This window comes from Filicampus tigris, chromosome 13, assembly GCF_054856515.1.
Source record: "Filicampus tigris isolate MCC_2025a chromosome 13, RoL_Ftig_1.0, whole genome shotgun sequence".
Classification (NCBI taxonomy): domain Eukaryota; kingdom Metazoa; phylum Chordata; class Actinopteri; order Syngnathiformes; family Syngnathidae; genus Filicampus; species Filicampus tigris.
The window spans coordinates 3,520,623-3,542,998 of NC_141229.1; the positions used below are offsets into that span (position 1 = coordinate 3,520,623).

Here is a 22,376-nt window from a genome sequence, read left to right on the forward strand (position 1 = left end):
ATAAGGTATAGATTTATGTGTAATAAATCAGAGGTAGGCATCCCATCAGACGGACTGACCGGTCAGGAATAAATATTTTACAAACGGTCCGTCAGTCCGTCACTGATAGACGCCTGTTTTGATGACGATTGATGAATGACGGGATGACGATTGACGGAAGTGGGTTGTCATCCACCAGTGTAATCCGTCACTAACGGATCGTTAAATTAAAATACCCACCTCTGTAATAAATAATGAAACCAGTGTTACTTGTGTACAACTGCAGTAAACGGTTAGAATACATAAAGGTAAAAACTAGGGCTGTCAAAATTAAAGCATTAACTATGGAGATTAATTTAAATTTCATAACAGACTAAAAAAAAAAAAAATTAACTCAGTTTTATTTACATCCTGTAGCAGCTGACCTCTGCTTACTGCGCAGCCAAATTTAGAGGCGAGTCACTGTCGCAAAGACGGACTTTTACGTAGTTTTACGTCTTTGCCTCGTAAAAAAGTGTAGTTGAAAAATGCGATTAATCGCGATCAATTATGGAAAAGTTTGAGATTAATGAGTTAAAAAATTGTAAACACTTGACAGCACTAGTAAAAACAAAATCAGCAAACATGGGCAATTTGGCCGATTATTCTGGAAGATGTTTCAAGGACTGGCCGATGAATCGGTCGGGCCCGAATATCCAGCAGGCGGATAAACGCAACTCCTATTACAACTCTGATGCAGCAATTTTTGAGACGGCAGTTCCCAGTCTTCGGAGGTCGGACACCATACTGGCTGGTTTCTGTGCTTCTGAACAGTCCGTTTACACATTAGAAACCTCGCCGTCAGTCTAATCGTCACTATTTAAAAACTCCTCTCATTTTTTTTTTTTTTTCAGCGTTGTCCTCCTGCCGTATCGACTTGTTGGGTCTCCGGGAAGTGAATTACACACAAGTGGGGTGGATTAAATTAGAGAGACCCTTGAGAGGACGCAGGCAGTCGTGGTGGCGGCGGGGGGGGGAGTGCAATCGGGTCTTCACTTAGAACACAAAAGTGATGAGGCACGAGTCTAAATTCCCAGCACATCCCGCCCACATCTCGCCGCTGCATTATTCATCACGCGGGAGTCAAGTCTTAATCACACATTTACAAGAAAACGTGTCATGACAGAGAGTTTGCTTGCCACGTCGGGCCCGATTCACAGCTTCCTTCCAGGCTTCAAATGTGTACTTGAATTAGGGCATTAGGGAATTTTGAAAAAAAAAAAATCAAATAATAAAATTGTTAGGATACTTTTTTTTTTTACTTCAAAATTGTTAAAATCCTCAAAATTTCTGCCTAAGGATTTGATTGAAAAAAAAATAGGACTCAAACTATCGATTACTTTGGCAATTCATCGACGATTCGGATTTAAAAAAGCCTTTTTTTTTTTTTTTTTACCCCCATCGCTGTATTCAAAAGGAGAACATTGTTTCAAATTGACAGTGCAGAAAATGCACAAAGTAATTATGATTCAGTTACTGGACATGTATGCAACATGTATAAAAAAAATAAATAATTTTTTTTTTTAAATCAGCAAAAATGTTGATCGTTGTTTTCCAAAGTTAAAGCGCATGTTTGCAAATGCTTTATTTTGATTCAACACATAATCAGTCCGCTTTAATGGAGCTCTGAATAAATCTGAGAATATTTACTGTTAAGAGGCTGAAATTATGAGGAGTTTGACATTTAACTAATTAAACAATCAATTATCAAAAACAATAATTAATGTATTTGAAAATCGATTAAGTGTCGCACCTCTTTAAAATAACTATTAAATATTGTTAGATTTCTGTAGTCCTCCGAGAAAGCAGATCTATTATATTTGTGTTGAATAGAAATAAAACATCTGCATCGGTTTTACTTTGGATAGTAACAATCAGCATTTTTGCCGATTTTCTGACAGATGTCATGGACCAAACCAGTATCTAAATCGGAATCATTGTATTTCTGGGCATTTTCTGCAATGTCGATTTGAAATAATACCCTGTTTTGGAATAAAGGGATGGATTTTTTTTTTTTTTTTTTACGATTCACAAATTAATCGACGAAATAATCGGCAGACGACCCTACCGTTAAAACAGTCGTTATTGTAGCCACTGTTCCTTGACAGTTATTCATGATAACCGCCAATGTGCGTAAAAGAAATCAACGGAATTACTAAAACAAGAAAACAAAGTCGATACGTGGCTATATCTGGGACAGTGACGATTGCTTTCGATGAAAAGGGGCGTGTACATTGATTCCAATGAAACGGCACCTTTCCCATTATTCTCGAACACCTGCCAGAGTTCAAAATAGAAATCAACCAAATACAGCGAGGAGAAATAATCTCCGGTGGTTAAACATAACAGACATCGTGGCCACAGTGAGAAAAAGCCGCCTTTGAAGGCCGCAGCCGCCTCACCCGCGACCCTGAACGGGATAAGCGGTAGGGAAATGGATCAATGCAAATTAGGGAGACTAGCGCCAACGACCGCCTTTACTGGCCATTTCTGCTTCTTGTTTCAATTTCTGGGCCACGGTGCTGATCCTGAATCCGGGGGTCCGTCACGGAGTGGTGGGAGGGGGTTCAAAATGGGTCAAGTGGAGATGGAACGGCTGAGCGAAGAGGAGGGAGGACGAGGGGACAGACTTCCCTACAGTATATCGACTATTCATGAATAAGCCTTGTATAAGCCCCCGGGCACTGCCGTGGCCCCGTTACCATGGCGTCTGCGGCGCGAGGGGCCGAGGAATGCGGCCTCGGTGGGCAGTAGGCATTGAGAGGGCGATGGGGGGGGGGGGGGGGCGGGCGGGGGTCTCGGCGGATGTTGGTCTCGGACTACTTTAGTCTCTGGTCACATTGTCAACCTTTACGTGACAGCAATGGACTCATCTTATCCTTAATGCGGCCAAAAAACTAAGATTGTACTTTAGGAAAAAAAAAAAAAAATGAGTAAAGTACTTTGTAGATGCAGTCCACATGTTTATATATCGTTATATGAAACATGAAAAGTTGAATTGATAAAACCACCTTGGAAAACATAATCGTACAATCACAATATTGGAAGGGTTGGGGGGAGCAAAATGTGATTATTTTCAAAGTTGTTCAGCCCTAAAAAAATAATCCCCCAAAGTGTTTTTTATTGACGATGATTTTGCCTTGGACTACTTGAGTTGCTGGTCACATCCCATCACCTGAGAGTGTGCCGGCCATGCACACGCCGCCCGCTGCTGGGCCGTCTGTTGAATCGAGGCGCGCTTCAATTAAACGGCCGGAATGCACGAGGAGAAGAAAAAACACCCGGTTTTGTCCATTCTCGCGGTGAGTGTCGCAGAAATGTTCACATTTTTGCCAGTTTTTGTCTGTGTTGTCAAGTTTAAGCGGAAGTCAACCCAAACATATTTTTTTTCACAAATATGTTCCCAGCAGGCCCACCAGTTGAAATACGGCATTCTGATTAATATTGCGTTTGTGGAATATGAGTTAAGCAGCAAAATGGCAATCGTTTTTTACCATCTCCGGGGGCGGCCATTTTGTCTTCTGTCGACTGAAAATGACATCACAACTGCTCACGTAACAATAACCAATCACGGCTCAGATTCAGAAAACAGGTTATTTTATTCATTATATATTTTCCAAATGAATCAGCCAATTTATCGATTATCGGAATCGTCCTTAAAATAATCCATTTCAGTCAATACCTTGTAAGCACACACACTCACACTCACGCCCACGCACAGGAAAGCCAAGGCTGAGATTCAAACCCAGAACCTCAAAGTTGTGAGGCTAGTGTGCGAACCACTAATGCACTGTGCTGCCTTAAAAAAAATCTATACATCCCCCGAAAAAACATGAGAAAATGAAAAAGACATCAAACACCCAAATCCACTTGTGCCTCCCACTCGGTTTCTTTGCATCTTTGAGCGCAGACAGACACAAAAACCACACAACCCCCTTCCCATCACAACCTACCCGCCACCCCCCCCCTCGACAGACCCAGCTGACCTACTTCCTGTCTAGTCAGTGGATGACTGTACACTCATCTGACAGTGTGTGTATGAGTGGGGGGGGGGTTGTTGTTATTTGGGTTTAAAAAGCGAGCATATGTGTCCGAGCCAAACGTCCGAGCTTGTGTCCTTAGCTTGGGTGGCTTATTTATGTACAGCTGCTTGTCAGTGCATTTGCATTTTGCTTTACGCATTACTGTGACCCCCCCCCCCCCCCCCCCCCCCCCCACACTGATTGTGTATTTTTCTGTAGAACTATTCTTAGTTGAATAAAAAAAAAAAAAAAAAAAAGTCACCTTAACATCCTACGGCGCCACGCAAAAGCCCGACCAGCTTCGGAAGCATAATATGCTATTGCTAACCTTGGAAGCTAACATTAAATATAAAAAAAAAATATATATATATATATTTTCATGCATTCTGTAATCTCAGAAGCAAATGTTGAAGGTAATGTTAACGGTGGAGGGGCTAATACTGGCGCTAACGCGGGAAGCTAATAGTCGTCCCCACTAATTCGCCTACTTTTGTGAAGTTTTCTATGGAACACTGTATTTAAATAACCTTTTAGGTAACAGATATCTGAACCCAAACGATGGCACAACAAATGTAGGCAGAAAAAAAAAAAATCACGCATGCGTCTAATTCTTTATCCTTTGTGAAAAACGACTATTACAGCAGCTCACTGTCGTTATACGATAAAAGGAACTATACTTCCTTTGTGTCTGCGTTGCTTTATTTTACTGCCCTCCGGTGGCCAAGGCGGGTACACCGGGAGGGCCGGCGCCATGAATTGAGGTGAAGCATGAAATGAATCATTTCAAACACTGTGCATCATAATACGTTTGTTCAAAGTAATATTGTAGAGTGCTACTTTCCTAAATTCTAGTTTGGGTAGGTTTCTGATTTGATGTTTGTGTGGGGGGTTGGGGGGGGTTTGGTGTACCCAAAATTCAAGTCAGCAAAAATACACACACATTGTACACGATTGGCTTATTGCACTTGCTTGCTCCAGTGTCAGGTGCACCCAAGTAGTAAGAAGAATGTAGGTTGGCTCACCCTCAAAGCAGACAGGTCGATTTCATCCAGACTCCGAGCCGGGGAGTCGCTCGCCATGGCGAGAGGACTCAAGTCACACCAGAGAAGAAATATAAAAGCAAAAGCCAAAAAGAAAAGAAAAGATCTTAGCGTCCAAGGTACTGCTGGCGTTGACTGTCTCTGCTTCCGGCGCCCGTCAGTCGCCTCCGGCTAAAGCGAGGGGAGGACATCGGCGACCGCTTCCCGGTCCGTGTCGGCGGGGTGGAGGCGAAAGCGAAGCCGGCGGTGTTGCCTGCCTCGCGGGTCGGCGTGAGTGTCTGACTGTGATCCGACGCCGCTCCGTGTGCGGTGACAGACCGCTGGCGGATGTCGAGCGGAAGGGAGGGGCTAAATAAGGGGCGTGGGGAGGGGGCGTGGGGTGAGGGACCCGCGCGGCACGGAGTCCCGGACTTTGAACGTGTCATGTGATCTGCTCATGTCATAAAAAAAAAAATCATTTAATAATAAGAATAAGAATCAGAATGGGAAGTGTAAAGGACAGATGTAGGTCAAAACAATTACAGTACTGTAGCATTAGTATTATTCTATTTGTTTTAAGAATCAACAGAACATAGTTTAAACATCAAAAATATTCGATTTTTTAATGAATCTAAAATATTGTTTTATATAAAAAATATATGTTGCTAATGGTGTTATTCTGTGTTTTTTAGTTTACATTTTTTATGATCAGTTTAGAAAACTGCAGTTGTAATTGTAAATTTCAAATTGCATAAATGTTTGTTTTTTTTAAATCATGATTTTTTTTTTTTTTTAATACCTTTGAATTATTGAATGATCATTTTTGGGACAGCGCCACACTCATGCAAAGTGTCTTTGGTGTGAACAAGTGATACTTTTTATTGGTTTGCCATTTAAAGTCAATCCAGTGAACTGAGCAGATTTGACTGTACAAAACCACTAAGAGCAGAAGATAGAGAGAAGTTAGACACAACTGTGGTTTTTACATCATAGAAACTAAGCAATACCAAGCAGATGATTGAACGTAAATACGGATTATTACTGTCATATGTGAATACAGTTCAAAATACAGTACGGATTAAAATTGTAGAAAGCAAAACTGAAAATTGGAACATTTAAAAGCCCATGGTCCCAGTCAAGAAATGATTAGTGTAAGTTATTACCTGGACGAATAATGGACTCATCTTTCCAGCACCGTCAAAGGAGATGTTATTGTTTCACACGTATATACCGTATATATTTATACATTTATATTCTACCTGCTAACATTGGAAAATAACAAGAGTGGTTCTTAACATTCACATTGGAAGGAGGGCTGGGGGGCGGGGTGATGGGGGGTGGTTCGTTCAGGTATGAAATGTTACATTTCAATAAAAAATTACCTTCCACAGCATTAAAAGACATTAATAACAATAAAATATCTCAATTAAAATTGAGCATTTTCTTAGCTCGAATAAGAAAAAAATGACTGTTGGGGAGTTTGTTTTGATAAAAAAAAAAAAAAATTAAAAAAAAAGTACCAGCTTTCTACTTGTAAGAAACCAGCACCACCTGCCGGGCAAACATGGAATTGCACGAGGAAAGATTGTCTCTTCTGACTGGGTTGCTACTATTTCAGCACGATGACGTGTCAAGATATGACGTCACAAAGGTGGGTACAGTATATAGTCTTGTTAAGCGTGGCTCAAATAATAGCAATGTGTTCAAAATGTGTTTTGAGGGGCTTTACACAGCAGTTCTCCATGAAGGTTTTTGAAAAATTCAGCCCCCAGCGCCTGTTCCACTTAGCAACAAGACATTTGGTAGGCATGTCTATCACGAGTAGACCCGCAAAAACGTCTCAAGAACTCAAGCCTGAAAACACAAAGGAAGCGGCCATTTTTGGGTCATGTTTGCCATTTCCAAAGTTCTTCAAAGAAAATTCAGCCCCCGAAGACAGTTTCACTTAAAAACATGACATTTGGGAGGCATGTTCATCATGAGTAGACCCACCAAAAAGATTTAAGAACCAATGGCTGAAAAGATACTAAAAGTTGTCGATTTTGGTTTGAACTTTGAAGCAGACATTTTAGGGTTATTTTAGCCATTTCTAGGAGTCCTTCAAAACCAATTGAGTCGTCGAAGCCAATTTCACGTAGTGACATGACATTTGTTTGGCGTGTCTATCATGAGTAGACCCACCAAAAAGTCTCAAGAATCCATGCCCAAAGAAATGCAGCGTTTTTGTTCAAAGTGGCCATGTTCACTTGACTGCACCTTTAGAGCGTTTTTTCTTTTTTTAATTCAGCTCCCCAAGCCAGTTTGATTTAGCAACATGAAACTTGGTAGCAAGCATGTCTATCATGCGTAGCCCCACAAAAAAATCTCAAGAGCCCATGCCCAAATAGATGCACAAAGTCTTCCATTTTGCTTCAAAGTGGCCACATTCACTTGATTGCACCCTTTAGAATGTATTTTTTAAAATTCAGCCCCCGGAGCCAGTTTGATTTATCAACATGAAACCTGGTAGGCATGTCTATCATGAGTAGACTCACAAAAAAAGTCTCAAGAACCCATGCACAAATAGACGCACGAAGTCCGCCATTTTGGTTCAAAGTGTCTAAACTCTCTTGATTGCACGTTAGAATGTTTTTGAATTCAGCTGTCAAATCCAGTTTGACTTCGCAACATGAAACTTGGTAGGCATGTTTATCATAAGTAGACCCACAAAAAGTCCCAAGAACCCATGCCCAAATAGACACTGAAGTCTGCCATTTTGTTTTTTTTCCAAAGTGGCCATATTCACTCGATCGCCGCACCCTTGAGAATGTTTTGTAAAAGTCAGCCGCCAAAGCCACTTAGCAACATGAAACATGGTAGGCATGTCTATCATCGAAAAAGTCGGAAAAGACACAGAAAGTCAGCCATTTTTGTTTTGAAGTGGCCATTTTAAGGTGGTTTGGGCCATTTCCAGAGCGCCTTCAAAAGCAAAATAGTCTCACCGACCTTGCTCTGAAATTTGAACCGCATATACGAGAAAGGATGGGCAGTGCTAAGCGATCTCAGCCTCAGGGTTCCCCACCCCTGGCGTCAAGCAACACATCCGCATCCAAATGCAGCTGATACGCATGCATTGCCATCTCGACCTAATATGGGTTGTATTAAAACAGAGGGCCTGGTCCCTTTGTTAAAAACGTAGCTTGTCAGGAAGTGGCGTCCCGTCATGCTTTTGGTGCGTGTTCCACCTTCAGAATGCTGCAACGGCGAGATAGCGTCCCAGTATCCGGCTTTGAAAAGTCCTACGTCCATATCTCGGTAGGCACCATGGCTTCCTTCGTCCCGACCGAGGGCATGAGGTTGTGCTCCGACAGGAAGTCCAGAGGAAACTGCACCAGAAAGCCGCGGATCTTGCGCAGCTCCTCCTGAGCGCGGGTCAGGTCGGTCTGGGCCAGCCCGGGCTTGGACTGGTACTGCTCCAGCTCAGACATGTTGCGCACAAGCGAGGAGGGAAGGCAGCGGAACACCTGCGGAAGAACATATGCACGGCGGCCTCAGCGCTGTTGGAATGCGTGCTCATGAGGCGCAAGAAGGCACGCTCAGTTACCAGCGCACTCCCTGTTTTTCAGTGGATCGTTTTAGATCTATTAGGGCCCGACCAATACGAATTTTTTGGGAGGCCGATTCTGATATTTTGCAGGGTAAAATTCTGATCACTGATTAATGGGTCGGTCAATTTAAAAAAACATATACAATGAATAAAATAACGTCTTTTTTGGTCCTTTAACGCTTACAAAAGTAAACATGAATTACAGGCACAACACTGGACTGTTTTCAAATACTTTATCGTAAAATCTGCAAAAATTGGTCAACTTTTTTAGGAAGGAATTTTTGAATGCCATTGTCTGTCTATTCTCGATGTAATGTTTAAAAAAAAAAAAGAAACAATTGAGGGGGAAAAAAAAAAAATCCGATTTTTTGGGCCGATTTTAAACGAGCTAATATCGGCCAATGGAATCGGCCGGCCGATTAATCGGTCGGTCTCTTACACTTATTGCATAGAAGTGTTTTTCGTACAAATATTGACTGTATTTATGAGTTGCGTACAAGCATTAGAAATTAGTGCTAGACTAAGGCGCCTTTATAACTAAATTCTGGTTATGTCGCCGTTGTAAGACCAAAACTACGTCATAAGAGGAGAACGTCCTGTTTGATTGAATTGTTGAGGAAAACTACGGGTCTGTTGCGAGAACTCATACCTTCTCGTAAATGGTGGCGTTCCGTCCGGCCGTGGTCATCCACACCTCCTTGTAGAAGCGGTCGCTGATGGGATCAGAGAGATCGATGGATGAGTCGTCGTGACCGCCGAGGATCGTCCTGGAGAGAGAGAGAGAGAGAGAGAGAGAGGAAAAAAAAGAACATTTATCCAAAAAGAGACTTTTGCATATTTTCTCATAGGATTAACTCTACAAGTGTGGTAGGATTTTTCCATGGCTTTTTTGCGATGCCCCCAAAATAGAGGACCAGAGGAAAAGTGTCATCTGTGAACACATACACTACCAAATGAAAGATTAGACTCTCTTCCTTCACCACAAAAAAAAAAAATGTTTCTATCTTATTCCATTTTCTAGTAATTAGCAGTAAAATATTTGCTGGTATCACCCAAAAAAACAAACCAAAAAAAAACAGAAAACATGCTTTTGGCAAAAGATTTTTTTTTTAAACTTTGACGCCTCAAACATCTGAACACTTTTTTTCTTCCATAAAATACCAACAAAAACAATGAAAAAAATAATATGTTTATTTAGTTATCTAACGTATTTACAGATATTCACCAGAGGAACAATTTTACATTTGTCAAAGTTTACAATCTATTTGCACATTATTTAGTAGTAGTAGTAGCACTGTAGTAGCATTTAGTGTAGTAGTATTTAATAGTGTGTGCGTGCCGTAAACGTGTGCATGCGAATGTGTATGTACACTGCGTCATGACTTCTGCTTATAAATTTAAATAATCTGCGTCATCTTTTCTCTTTGTAGTAGATTTAATTTGGATCATGACAAATTGCTTCTAACAGTCACCTTTCGAAGTGTCCGCCATGTTTTAGGAGCTAACACATTGCTGGGGTACACAGTGAGCTCCTCCAAAAGAGATCCAATGATGCCATCTGCTGGCCATAGTTGATCTTTTTTTTCTTTAATTTACCAGACTTGACGATCAAACTAGTTAGCCAAGACCGTTCTCCGCGCAGTCCCTTAAAAACGCGTAGTTGGCAGCAATTGACACTGACGGCGCTCCTCATTCGTAATCCCCTTGACGCCATTTCACGTCAACGGCGCTCAGAGTTAACTAAGTTACCCCTGATGACTTTATTTTTTTGACCTTAATGAGTGTTTGAATTGCAGGCACGTATTATACACGCTTAGCTGTAAGTCAGTTTATTTGTAAGTGAGTGTTTTGGTTTTCCGTCTCAAAACCGAACAATATGGGCAATTATTGAACAAATATGATTGTCTCCGTCAGACCGGCGACACTAATGAGGATCAGACACGTATAAAACAGATGGACGACATGAGTAAATCTCTCACCTGAAGCACTCCAGACGCAGGCCCAGCGCATACGGGCCGGCCTCGAACTCGCGTCCGTCCATCAGCGAGGCCACTGTCTCCGTGTCCTCCACGACGACCGCCACCTCGCTGTCGCGCTTACCCAGCATGCTCCTGTCGTTGATGTTGGCCGAGCCTGAGGATGGGTTGGAACAATCAGATCGCTGCCACGTCCCGGTGCTTTGTAGCCAGCGGGTGGCACAAGAGTGCAAAGCGTGAAGGTTTGTCCTTATGCAACTGCCAACAGATTTGCGGAGCGCCGTCACACTCGGAAGGCGCCAGTGTGCCTCAAAATAGCGGCCACGCACCGATGATGACGGTATTGTCGTCGGCGATGAGCATCTTGCTGTGCACGTAGATGAGCTCCGTCACCAGGCGGCCCTCCAGCTCGGCGTGCGTCCGAAGGCCGGCGAAGGAGATGTAGTTCATCCAATGGTCGTCCACTGCAGGAGGGGGAAAGAAAATGCCGTCGTTCGGGTGAATGAGGAAAGCGAGGAGCGATTCGCTCAATTTCAATTTGATTGGAGATGTTATCGCCGGCGAAACGTTTCAAGCCAAGTCGCCACGACACGGATCTCAAACGTAACACAAAGAACGGCAGTTGTTTGCCCCCACATGAACCGTTGACAGTTCGTTTGAAGCGCGAGAGGAGTTGTGTGTGTTCTCCGTGGATAGATTTAACACTGGTGCAGATAAGATTGGCTTCGCAATTTCCAAATGACAGCAGTCCCATTAACATGTGGTGTGTTTGTCTAGAGCAAGTTAACAGCCGGATGAACCAACATTTCCCTTCAGCTAATTCGAACCAAAACCAACTCGGACCTGACTTTCAGCAGTCCTATCAAAACAATCACTTTTAAAAAAAAATAATAAAACATATTCAGACTGGCTCCCAACCAGCTGTACAATAGATTTTAAAATTATTCTGCTGGTCTATAAATGACTAAATGGTTTGGGTCCTGAATACTTGAAGGACATGCTAATTAGAGCTCTGAGGTCGGCAGAGCCAAAAGTTCCAAGTAAACATAGCGACGCAGCATTTAGCTGTTATGCTGCATGCAAATGGAATCATTTTAAATTCAGGTTTCCCGGACCTTTGATTATGTTTTTTTTTTTTGTTTGTTTGTTTTTTTTAAGCATTTTTAAAAAATCAACTTCACCGTACGGTCTTTGAATTTTAGCATTTGACTTGGAAGTAACACATGGCGTACTTACTCTCCTTCCTAAGCTGTGAGATGATGGAGTAGTCCCCTCGGATCATGGTTCTTAAAAAAAAAAAAAAAATTGTTTTTTTTAAATAAAACAGCCAGTTGCGACGCTTTCGTCGCTTCAAACTATCGCGCTTGTGCTTCACCTGTAATTGAAGTGCATGACAGCCTGGATGGCGTTTCCGCCGCCTGTGGTGATGTCTCCCTCGAAGCCGGGAAGCAGAGGGGTCACCACGTACACGCGATACTTCTTGCCTTCCCTTTCGGCACATGGAAACACACACATCAGTTGCAGCAAGACTGGCCACTTCATTAGGTACACCCAAGGAGGTCCCTCAAAAAAAAAAAAAAAAAAATCACTGGCCGGCCAACAGACGTCGATCGAAACACGACCACTTTTTTGCTTTTTGTGCTTGGCGGAGGTAATGATGTGGCTAAAAGATGCCACGGGCTGCGCAATTCATCCAAATTCGATTTCAATTACGATTATCACACGGCACGATTACAAAATTGGCATAACCGTCAAAAATGATCACCAAATATGCATCCAACACGCGCCGTTTGTTTACGCACGAGGAAATCGTTCTTGAATTGATGCACGTGCACCTTTTCTTATTCTACGATAACACATTATTATATAAATGTTGTTTCAAACTTACATCATTATAGTGTTTCAACGAAATGTATTTGTCTTTATATTTTCATTTTTCAAGTAATCGTGATTCATATTTATTTTTTTTTTCCCCCCATAAATGCCTCTCGGGGCAATTCCACACCGCAATAAATCAACATCAATCTTTGTAAGGACATTTTGAAGTGAACGCAGGTTCTCGGCCCAAAATGGAGCGGCTTATTGGGTCAGGTACTTGTGCGCTCTGAGGATCCTCTCGATGATGGCGTCCCCGATCTTGTTGTACACCGTCCGGTTGTCGGCGCAGCTGATGAAGAACTGGTTCTGAGGGGACAAGGCCGAGGCTCGCTTTATTTGTGTACGGTGAGTAACGGTGCGCCGTTTGTAAATGGCAATGCGGTGTTCAAATAAGGTACACAAGATCACAATGGGCAAACATTTCTAATAAATCGAAAAATAAGAGTGAAAAATACATTTCACGGTACAGTATTTTGTTTTGGAACGCAATTCAACAATTTGATTCATATCGGACTATTTGTATAGTTTACCTTGATGCACGTTGCCCTTTCCCCCAAAATTATGATTTATTTAAAAAGGTAAAAAAAAAAAAAAAAAAAAAAAAAAGCACTATTACATTAACTAAGAAATATAATAAAAAATGAAAAAAAAAAAAAAAAAAAAAAGGCTCCAAACGTCAAATGTACATGTAGGATGAAAAACATACATACTCGACTTAAATACATAATATCGATTTTACAGAGTTTTTCTTCCAACTCGGATGTAGTGATTACCATAAAAAGAAAGGAAATCACTTTTTTAAGAAAACGAGATCCTCACGTGACAGTGTTTCAGTTTTACCTCGATGTAGATGTAGTGTTTGCTTTTGGCAATAACTTGGATGTATGCGTTGTGGATGGACTCCTCGTGGTACTTTATGCCGGCCGACCAATCGGCCGCCGACCGCAAAACCTTGACGGAAGAGAAAAAAAATAATAATAGTTAAAAAAAAAACCATTATATAAAACCAATATAGACTCACTGGAAATGAAGGTACACAATTAGTAGTAATACAATACAAAAGCTGGATCGAAAATCTTGGTTATTGAAACCCTCAAGTGGTCCTCGCCCCTCCCTAATTAACGGCAAAAAAAACCCCGGCAAAATATGGCTTAATATGTCCCAATAACACTTCATAACTGGCATCAGAGAAGAAAAAACAAGACTGTGTTGCTTTTTTTAGTACCGTAGTTACGTAACGTGTTTTTTCTTCCGGCAGCTCTCGCGGACATGTCGGTAATGCCGGAGCTCGTGCTTGATATTCTTACATTTTTTTTCTTTTTTTTTTTCCCCCGTCAGGTTCATAACGGCCAATTCGCAGGATTCTCTTACCTGCACTTTGGCATGCGCGCAGTCGGCCACTTGGTATCGGAGCTCGGTGGCGCTGGAGTGAGACTTTGGCAGCAGGAATGGATAAGACAGAGAGCGGTACTTTGGCTTCATGATCTAGAGGAAGAGGAGGAGGAGGAGGTTGGGGGGTGAGAAGGTGGGAAAATAAAGGTGCTTTTTCCACACTTTTTTTTTTTTTTTTTTTAAATTCAGCCAAGGGAGCGTTTATTGACCTGCGTGTGTTTTAGCGAGGCACGAAATGGTGCCGTGTAACCTCTCGTCAATGATTATATTTAGTGGAGGCATTCCGGCACAAGGAGTAGGACGGAAGAAGAATTAAAAGAATTAAGAAAGGACCGTTTAGATTTGAACCCACACACGTCGGTAACAAAGCGAATTGACAAAGTGAACAGCGCTGAATAAAAAAAAATTGCCGGGTGGAAATATAATTTGTGTATCATGATTCATTATACTGGTGTAGGTGCCTTGTGGCCACCAGGGGGAAGTATAATACAGGATAATACGGAAATTACGCCAACAAGACGGTTGCAGTAAGCTGCGGTGATATTTTTCGAGGACAAATATTTGAATTTTTTTTTTAAAAATGGTCATATTTTACAGAGGACAAAGAATGCATTGCGACATTGTCTGTCGACATGCGTCGCTGCACTGCTTGTGTTGAAATGTCTTCCAAGAAATAACACCGATGCTATTTGTTAGCCCATCGGTGATGTTTTGCGGTGTGTGTTAGCATCAAGCTAGGCGGCTTTAGTTATGTGTGTGTTTTCGTTGAACAACACTTGTAAACTCCCTTTGTCGGATGTTTACTTTGCCGGCAAAATTGCAAGTGCATGACGGCTGCACTCGCCTTGGTGAAGTTCCAACGCTGAATAAAGTGACGCGCCACGTCACGAGCAGCCCTGCCGTGCACCGCCGAGGCGATGTCATGCCACGGCATCCTGGGAGTGGTGTACCGGTCGATGAAGTCTGCACAGAGCACGCGGCGGCGGGGCAAACGGGAGTAGATGATCACTTTTGACTCGTAAAAATAGACGTTTATGACTTTTGTCCCCCCCCAAAAAAAAATATTAACTTCATCTCAAAAGTTCTGAAGGGGCGAAACTGAGGAGCGGACTGAATCCTGCCAAGGAACAAAATGACTGTGAAAGCGTGAAAGATTTGTTTTCTCTCGCTGTATTGATTTGTCTTTGCAGTCGTTACCGGTTCCTATTTGGTAATTGCTACGCACCGTCAAAAGGTTTTTCCAGCTGGATCCAGTCCCTGTAGACAAAGTTGCAGTAGTCTTTTCCATGCCAGAAGCGAGTGTTTCCCTGCAACTCTCCCACGCCCGTTTTGAGGCTTCGCACTGAGCCGCCGCTCCCTGTCGACACACACGTTACGCGCTCAAGCGCAAAGGCGGGGGAAAAAGGCAGAAAGGAGCGGCGGCCACGGAAGGTCTGCGGCGCACCCGAGCTGTCGGCGCTGCTGACGCTGTCGGCGTGCTGCAGCGCGTGCTTGTGCAGGTGGCGATACAAGCTGAAGCGAGCGCGCCGGCTGCGGCCGACGCCCTTCAGCTTGGGCAGGTCCGCGGGGTCGCCGGCCGGCGTCCCCCGTCCGTTGCTCGGAGACACGCCGACGGCAGGCGGGGCCGCCTTATTGGACTGAGCGTTGGCGGAAGCGGCCTGAACAACGATAAGACAACGGTCGCTGGTGAACACGTTTCGGAGCAGGCGGGTGAACACCAACATGGTTTACAATGGCTAAAAAAAATTTTTTTTAAGCGATTAGAACAGTCTTTGAATCAAAATTGCCTTTTCTTTTTTTTTTTGGGCACATTCATTCCAAGATTTTACTCAAGTCAATATCGGTTCCGGGCTTCGTAAAAAATTGAAGTTGAAAAATATGTTTAATCGCGATCAATTATGGAAAATTTTTGCGATTAATTTGTTAAAAATGAATAGAAACAAAAATGTAATCGCTTGATAGCACTAATATATATATATATATATATATATATATATATATATATATATATATATATATATATATATATATATTTTTTTTTTTTTTTCATTTTTTTGAATGAAAGGTGTATCATGTGCCTAAGAGACAGTCAAGACAAGAAAACACGGATTGCCTACTAAAAACAAAGTTTTTGGTAGTGCAATGCCATCGGTTTTTATCGAGAAAACCAAGGAAAATTTTTTACTGTTTTTATTGTCCTCACTATTGTCGAGACAAACTGCACTTGCATCGGGCACTTAAAAAGAACAAGAAACTGAAGAAACTGTCTTTTTTTCCCATGACATCAAAACAATGCTTTGAAAATATTTTATTAAATATTTATATTCCCCCTTTATCTGAGGGATTTTTTAAAACTTTTTAAAAAATAAAAGTGAGATAAAAAAAAAATTATTATTAATAATAATGCATTACCAATAACTATTACCAATGTCTACATATGGAAGCAAATAAGTTCCCAAATTTCCTCAAACAAAATGTCAAATTTTATATACATATAAAAGTTTTATTACAGCAATGGTCCGTCCCCAGAACACATGATTTGTATGACACGTGTGTGTGTGTGTGTGTGTGTGTGTGACCTGTTCGAGCGCCACAGAGCGCGTCACGCTGCCGACGTCCGTCAGCCGGTGCTCCCTGTCGTCCCAGCGACCGTACGCCAGGTCGATCCCGCCCACGAAGGCCACCGATTGGTCGACGACGACGATCTTCTCGTGATGCGCCCACAAGTAAACGGAGGAGGACACGTGGTCTGGATGGCGCATCACCTGGGGACAAACACACGCAGGCACGCACGGATGAAGCTGTCGATGCGACACACTCACCGGACATATCATTAGGGACACGGGTGAACTGACCTTGATGTTGGGGTGCAGGTGCATGAGGGTCCTCTTGCTGTAGCCTGAGTTGATGCCCAGTGCAAGCTCCACCTCCTTGTACAGCATGACAAAGACGCGCACTCCTTGTTGCTACCAGCACACACACATTAAGATCTTGATATTAGGAGAAATAAAGTTACATTGTTTTTGAGCAAAAATCAAAAGTGTAACGTTACAAAAATAATGTTCATTTTTACGAGGGGAAGTGACGGAAAAAGAAATCATGATCCATCCAGGATCTTGTCAAGTTATACACGAGAATGAAATCGTCTGCGTTTTGGTGCATCAACATCAGATTAATGTCAGATGATCAACATTCTCACAAGATTCCTTTTTTTTTTTCTCAAAAATGATACTGAACTATTGGGGAAAAAATGATTTTGTTGAAGAAAACACAGCAAAATAGGATTATAACTTCCTTGTAAAAAAAAAAATTTTCAAGAAAAAAAAAGTTTCTTGTAAAGTATTTTTCATTTTTCATTAGAAATGCAAGATTAGCTAAATTTTCCTGAAAAATGTTACTTTTCTCGCAAAAACTAGAATTTCTTGCAAATATTTATTTTCCTTTAAAAGTATGTCTTAAAAAAGGAAAGCGAAAAAAAAAAAAAAAAAAAAAATCACATCATTCTCACAAGATTCCCCTCAAAATAATTTTTCCTCTGAAAAAATAACGGCTTTTTGGTCTAAAACAATATTCTCCCTCGAGATTAAAATGATTATAAAAAAAAAAAGACAAAATGAATTATTCTTGTTAAAAAATATGACTTTTTCCCAGAAAAAAAAAAATGGTTCATGAATATGCGACATTCTCGTAGTGTACGTCATTTTTTTTTAATTAAAGAAAAAAAGATTTGGCCCAACAAAACAATTCATTACGACATTAACCCGAAAATGACGATTCTTATAAAAAGTCAAACTTTCTCCTAAATAATGCAACATTCTCAAAACATACATAAATAGAATCAAACATTCTAAACATCTCAACTTATTTCTTGACAAAATACAACCTGTCTCGCGACATTATTCACACGCGAGTGCTTTAAAGAAATCCGCCTAGCAACAAGTGGCCGTGAGAAAAAAAAAAAATCCCATTGTCCCGCTGTCGGCAAGCGATTGCGTCCTCACTTACAGCTTTACGCTTGAGGATGCAGTCCAGCCTCCAGCGGTTTCCCTCCACCACAGGTCTCTTCAGGAAGATCTCCGGACTTAGCCTGCACCAACCAGTACGCGCCATTTATCAGACTTCATATTCCTACTGAATGTTCGTCACAAATGAGCCCTTGCTAACATTGCGCTTTGTCACAATTTAAGGCTCACATCGGCATCCAGAGCCCACACATGCAATTCTGCTGGCTCCTGTGTTGGTTCCTTTCTCTCTCTCTCTCTCTCTTTTTTTTTTTTTTTTTTTTTTAGCTTAGCAACTAGTAGCCCACAACACTCACCACCAGTCGGTAATGAAGATTTCCTCTCTGGCCTCCTCCAAGGCATCGGCTACGTCCTCCATGTAAGTCTTTCCGTTCACGTACCTGCATGGCAGAAGTTACGTCATCAATATGGACAGAAAGCATAATACGGTACACGCAGCTGTTTTGTTCGGGATTTGCCTCTTGTACTTTACGATGTTTGTGTGAACTGCTTTTCTTGCAAAGCAACTTGGAACTTTGTGTGGAAAGATGCTATAGAAATAAAGTTTTGTAATCATTATATTCTTATTTGAAATGGACGAGTACCAATACCAGGTTAGTATCGGGCCGATACCAGAAAGTATTGGGTAGTCGTGGAGGCTGCCGATACAAGGCAGCGATACTTAAAGTGGAAGTCAACCCAAACATAGTTGAAACAAGGCATTCTGATAAATATTGCGTTTGTGGAATAAGAGTTAAGAGTTTTTAGCCATCTCTGGGGGCGGCCATTTTGTCACTTCTGTCGACTGAAAATGACATCACCGCTACTCAGGGCTCAGGTAACGACCAATCACAGCTGACCTGTTTTCTAAAGCTGAGCCGTGATTGGTCGTAATCTGAGCCCTGAGCGGTTGTGATGTCATTTTCAGTCGACAGAAATGACAAAATGGCCGCCCGCCGAGATAGCTAAAAACGGGTGGATTAACTCTTATTGCACAAACGCAATGTTAATCAGAATGCTGTGTTTCAACTAGCGGGCCTGCTGAGAACATATTCTTGCAATTTTTTTAAAAATTTAAATGCGACTTATTTTGCAAAAATCAGTTTGTTTTTTTTTTGTTTTTTTTTTTCATTAGTCCAACCAGGGACTTGACTTTTAAAGTATGCAAAATTGCATTGTCCCCACTTCAAAGCAATTCCCACAAACAAAAGAGCATCATCCGCTTTCTACGGTTGCACTGACCATTTGGCGGGAACGTTTCCCTGCTCCTGCGCAAAGGAGCCAAAGCGGTGCTCGCGCAGGAAGGCCTTGCCGTGATTCCTGACAAAGTTCTCGATGCTCTGTCCCCACCAGCGGGCGTGCCTGTAGCTGCTGCATTTCAACACCAGCGTCCTGCGCGCACGTGACGTCGACGTGAAGATCGGGGGGGGGGGAAAGGAAGAAAAAAAAAACGAGCTCACCCCGCCCACACACGCAAAGAAACACACACACACACCTGGAAAGGCTGTCGATCCTGACGCCGTGCTTGGTCTCCGTGTCTTTGGAGTCCATCTTGATGCTGAACTCTTTGTCCACCAGCAGCACAAAGGAGATGGCTCCCGAGTCGGGCTTCATGTACAGCAGGAACGAGTCCTTCACCACCAGCCACCTAATGCAGAACCCCAAACACGCACGCTCTTCATCATCATCATCATCATCATCATCACCACATTTGCCTAAACCTTTGCCGGCGGACGTGCGATCATCCTTTATGTTGAGTGTTGTTGTTTTTTTTTTTGTTTTTTTTTGGAGAGGAGGACCGTGGGAAGAAAATCATCACGGAGCCGTAGGTGGCTTGACGGAGCATTCCAAATGTGTGGGATTATTTGTGCACACGCGTGTGTGTGTGTGTGTGTGTTCTCGCAATACATTGTAAAAATGCTCATATAATCATTTGGCTGCGATAAAGTGAAGGAGGCAGCGAGAACACAAAAAAAAAAAAAAAACACAAAAAACGTTGTATGAGACACCAAAGGAAAAAAAAGCAATGGAAAAACAGCCAATAAAAGAAAAGAAGACGAGCACAAACCGTTTGGACCAGCGGTAGCACGCTTGTGTGTGACCGCAGCAATTCATGCCGGGGATACGGTGGCCCCCGGAGCGCTTGTGGATCATCCCTTCCCTGCGCGCACACACACACACACACACACACACACACACGAGCAAACGCACGATAAGAACAATGTACAGCACAAAAATAACGAAAAGAGTGTAAGGAGAAAACAACAAAGAGTTGGTTTGGATCATTACCTTTAAGATGTATTGATTACAATAAAATATAAGGAGACAAATATATCCCAAAATTGAAATACCGTAAATATAAATCGAAAATGGAAAGCAAATATAGCTAACGTTTAAAAGGATAAATGAGTAAGAAAACAAAATTATATCCACATACAGTATAAAGATAAAATTTAAATCAAAATGGATGTGAATAAAAAAAATTTTTTGAGAAAGTGCTGAGAAAACACAAGTTATGATATTGGTATTTTCTTTATGCTACAACTTTGATGAGGCTGTATCTGTCTTTTCAACCATGTCCATACAGTATTTTTTCATTTTCGATGCAATATCGTGAAAGACAGAAATCACTATCGCATCCGCGCTTTCTATATGCAAATCATGTTTCATGTAAAAAAAATAAAATAAAATAAAAAATCAAGCAACAATTCCGAAACAAGTAGTAACGATCACAGTACTTATCGTAAATCGTCAAAGCACGTTCATTATCAATCAATGAATTGTCAAAAATACTCGAAAACTTGAGCCAATTCAAAATGACACGCAAATCATTAAAATATCGTTGGCCCTTGAAAAAAAAAAAAAATGTTGGCCTTTGTAAAAATATTAATAAACAAAAATACAATGCTTAAGTTACAAAAAATATGGATTAAAAAAAAATATATATGAACACAAATTAAATGTGTACTTTAAAAAAAATAAATAAATAATAATAATAATTGATCTGACTCAACACTGCATTTTAGTGAAGAAAAACCAAGCGCTCACAGTCCTTTGGGGCCCAGGTCGTGAACGAAAGACAGCTGGCTGACGTCGATGAACTCCATCTGAGAGCAGACAGCAGACCAAAGCGTCACGCTACGCGGGAATTTCCATCCCGCTTCGCTGCTCGACGCCGAGACGCGGCGATGAACGCGCTTCGTGGCATTACCGACGCAGCGCGAGCCAACACGAGTGACGGCGGATCGCGGCGCGGCCGCTTGCCGGGCGCGACGGCGTACTCACAGTGTGGTGATATTTGCGGTATAAAGCCATCTTCAGCAGCTTGTTCAAATAGTCCTCCAATTGTCTCTGGAGAAGCACACACATGCGCACGTCGTCTTATTTTGTTTCGTGTTTAATGCGTGAAAGGCAAAAAAATAAATAAAAAAAAAATCAATCAGCTGGTCGCGTGGGTCAAGAATTAAACAGTTTAAATCGAAGCCATCCTTCTGGCGTGCGCACCTTGGCCACCGGGAGGCAGTATAATCCGTAAAGACGTGCTACACGTCGATTTGATAATGAAACACAGAAGACAACTCTTGCTACTAAGCTTTTAGCGTTCTTTGGCAGAGGATGAAGAATATATGCCTTTGAATATTGGTATATTGTCTGTCTACATGTGTTGCGACTGCTTATGTTCAAAATATATATTGCTTCAAGGTTTACAAGAACCAAAACATCGATGCTAGTTCTGTTAGCCTGTCTGAGGCCTTAAGCTAGCAGCCTTTTGTAAGGACAACGTTCGCATGCAGACTGTGTGTAATTCGCCTTTTTATGCGGCTGTTTTTATACGTTCGTGTCTCCGTATTTTTGGGGCACTCTGAAAACAGAACAGCATATTTGAACAATCTGAACAGCATATTTTTTCCCCCCTAAAGAAATAAAAATAAATACATTCATTAATAAATAAATAATCAAAATAATCCAAACTTTTTGGGGGACTGTCCAACTTAGAAGAACAATATCAAGAAAACCCGCAAAGTAGCAAGGGAACACTGTCAATAAATGAACCAATTATTTAATGATAAATGTCCCAAAAAAAATTCGCCCAAAATTAATAAATGCAATTAAATCAACACAGCGTCAGGAAAACAACCGCTAAATGAACGCATAACCCAATACAAGAATATACTAGCAAGTGTGCCTTGCGGCAGGTGTTGACGTACCCGCCGGCTGGACACCTGCTCGTCCCGCACCAGCTCGTCGCCTCCGCCCCTGGGCAGCGAGGGCATCTCCCTCACCTCGCTCTTCCTCACCGTCCTCCTCTTCACCGTGTGACTGCGACACAGCGAGACGCCCGGCGAGAAGCCATTAGAGCATATTTGCTCATTCAAAGCATTGTCGCGGTGCGCGGCACGGCACGGCGCGGCCCCGCAGGTGTTTGCGCAGGCTAATGTGGTTAGCCAGAGTAAATTGACAGCGGGGTGAGTCAGTCTCGAAGG

At 42.0% G+C, this 22,376-nt stretch overlaps 2 protein-coding genes and 1 long non-coding RNA gene across 14 annotated transcripts in view; 1 reads left to right on the forward strand and 2 right to left on the reverse strand.

Annotated features, from left to right (window-relative positions):
- The window catches only part of tnika (TRAF2 and NCK interacting kinase a), a 60,185-nt gene extending 54,759 nt beyond the window's left edge, over positions 1-5,426 (reverse strand). For 3 of the 9 annotated variants that reach the window (XM_086049568.1, XM_086049566.1, XM_086049565.1), the window contains exon 1: positions 5,063-5,424. In XM_086049568.1, coding sequence (XP_085905694.1) covers positions 5,063-5,119 — 57 coding nt within the window. In that variant the 5' untranslated portion in view covers positions 5,120-5,424. Of the gene's footprint in view, positions 1-5,062 lie in introns of all 9 variants that reach the window. The other 6 variants (XM_086049569.1, XM_086049572.1, XM_086049571.1 and 3 more) reach the window with 4 other exon arrangements.
- LOC147137171 (uncharacterized) overlaps positions 1-13,982 on the forward strand; it is a 49,472-nt gene extending 35,490 nt beyond the window's left edge. The window contains exons 3-4 of the long non-coding RNA XR_015089297.1: positions 12,656-12,844; positions 13,838-13,982. This is a non-coding gene — a long non-coding RNA (uncharacterized LOC147137171). The remainder of the gene's footprint in view (positions 1-12,655; positions 12,845-13,837) is intronic.
- Positions 5,914-22,376, reverse strand: part of pld1a (phospholipase D1a) — a 34,210-nt gene continuing 17,747 nt past the window's right edge. For 2 of the 4 annotated variants that reach the window (XM_086049574.1, XM_086049573.1), the window contains 21 exons: positions 22,101-22,212; positions 21,178-21,243; positions 20,941-20,999; positions 19,961-20,053; positions 19,388-19,540; positions 19,135-19,284; positions 18,210-18,293; positions 17,897-17,978; positions 16,747-16,857; positions 16,471-16,656; positions 15,117-15,549; positions 14,736-14,854; positions 13,871-13,984; positions 13,340-13,450; positions 12,717-12,805; positions 11,997-12,110; positions 11,858-11,907; positions 10,951-11,085; positions 10,625-10,778; positions 9,295-9,412; positions 5,914-8,562 (listed from right to left, as the gene is read on the reverse strand). In XM_086049574.1, the coding sequence (XP_085905700.1) occupies positions 8,338-8,562; positions 9,295-9,412; positions 10,625-10,778; positions 10,951-11,085; positions 11,858-11,907; positions 11,997-12,110; positions 12,717-12,805; positions 13,340-13,450; positions 13,871-13,984; positions 14,736-14,854; positions 15,117-15,549; positions 16,471-16,656; positions 16,747-16,857; positions 17,897-17,978; positions 18,210-18,293; positions 19,135-19,284; positions 19,388-19,540; positions 19,961-20,053; positions 20,941-20,999; positions 21,178-21,243; positions 22,101-22,212 (2,758 nt within the window). In that variant the 3' untranslated portion in view covers positions 5,914-8,337. Of the gene's footprint in view, positions 8,563-9,294; positions 9,413-10,624; positions 10,880-10,950; positions 11,086-11,857; positions 11,908-11,996; positions 12,111-12,716; positions 12,806-13,339; positions 13,451-13,870; positions 13,985-14,735; positions 14,855-15,116; positions 15,550-16,470; positions 16,657-16,746; positions 16,858-17,896; positions 17,979-18,209; positions 18,294-19,134; positions 19,285-19,387; positions 19,541-19,960; positions 20,054-20,940; positions 21,000-21,177; positions 21,244-22,100; positions 22,213-22,376 lie in introns of those variants that run through there. The other 2 variants (XM_086049575.1, XM_086049576.1) reach the window with 2 other exon arrangements.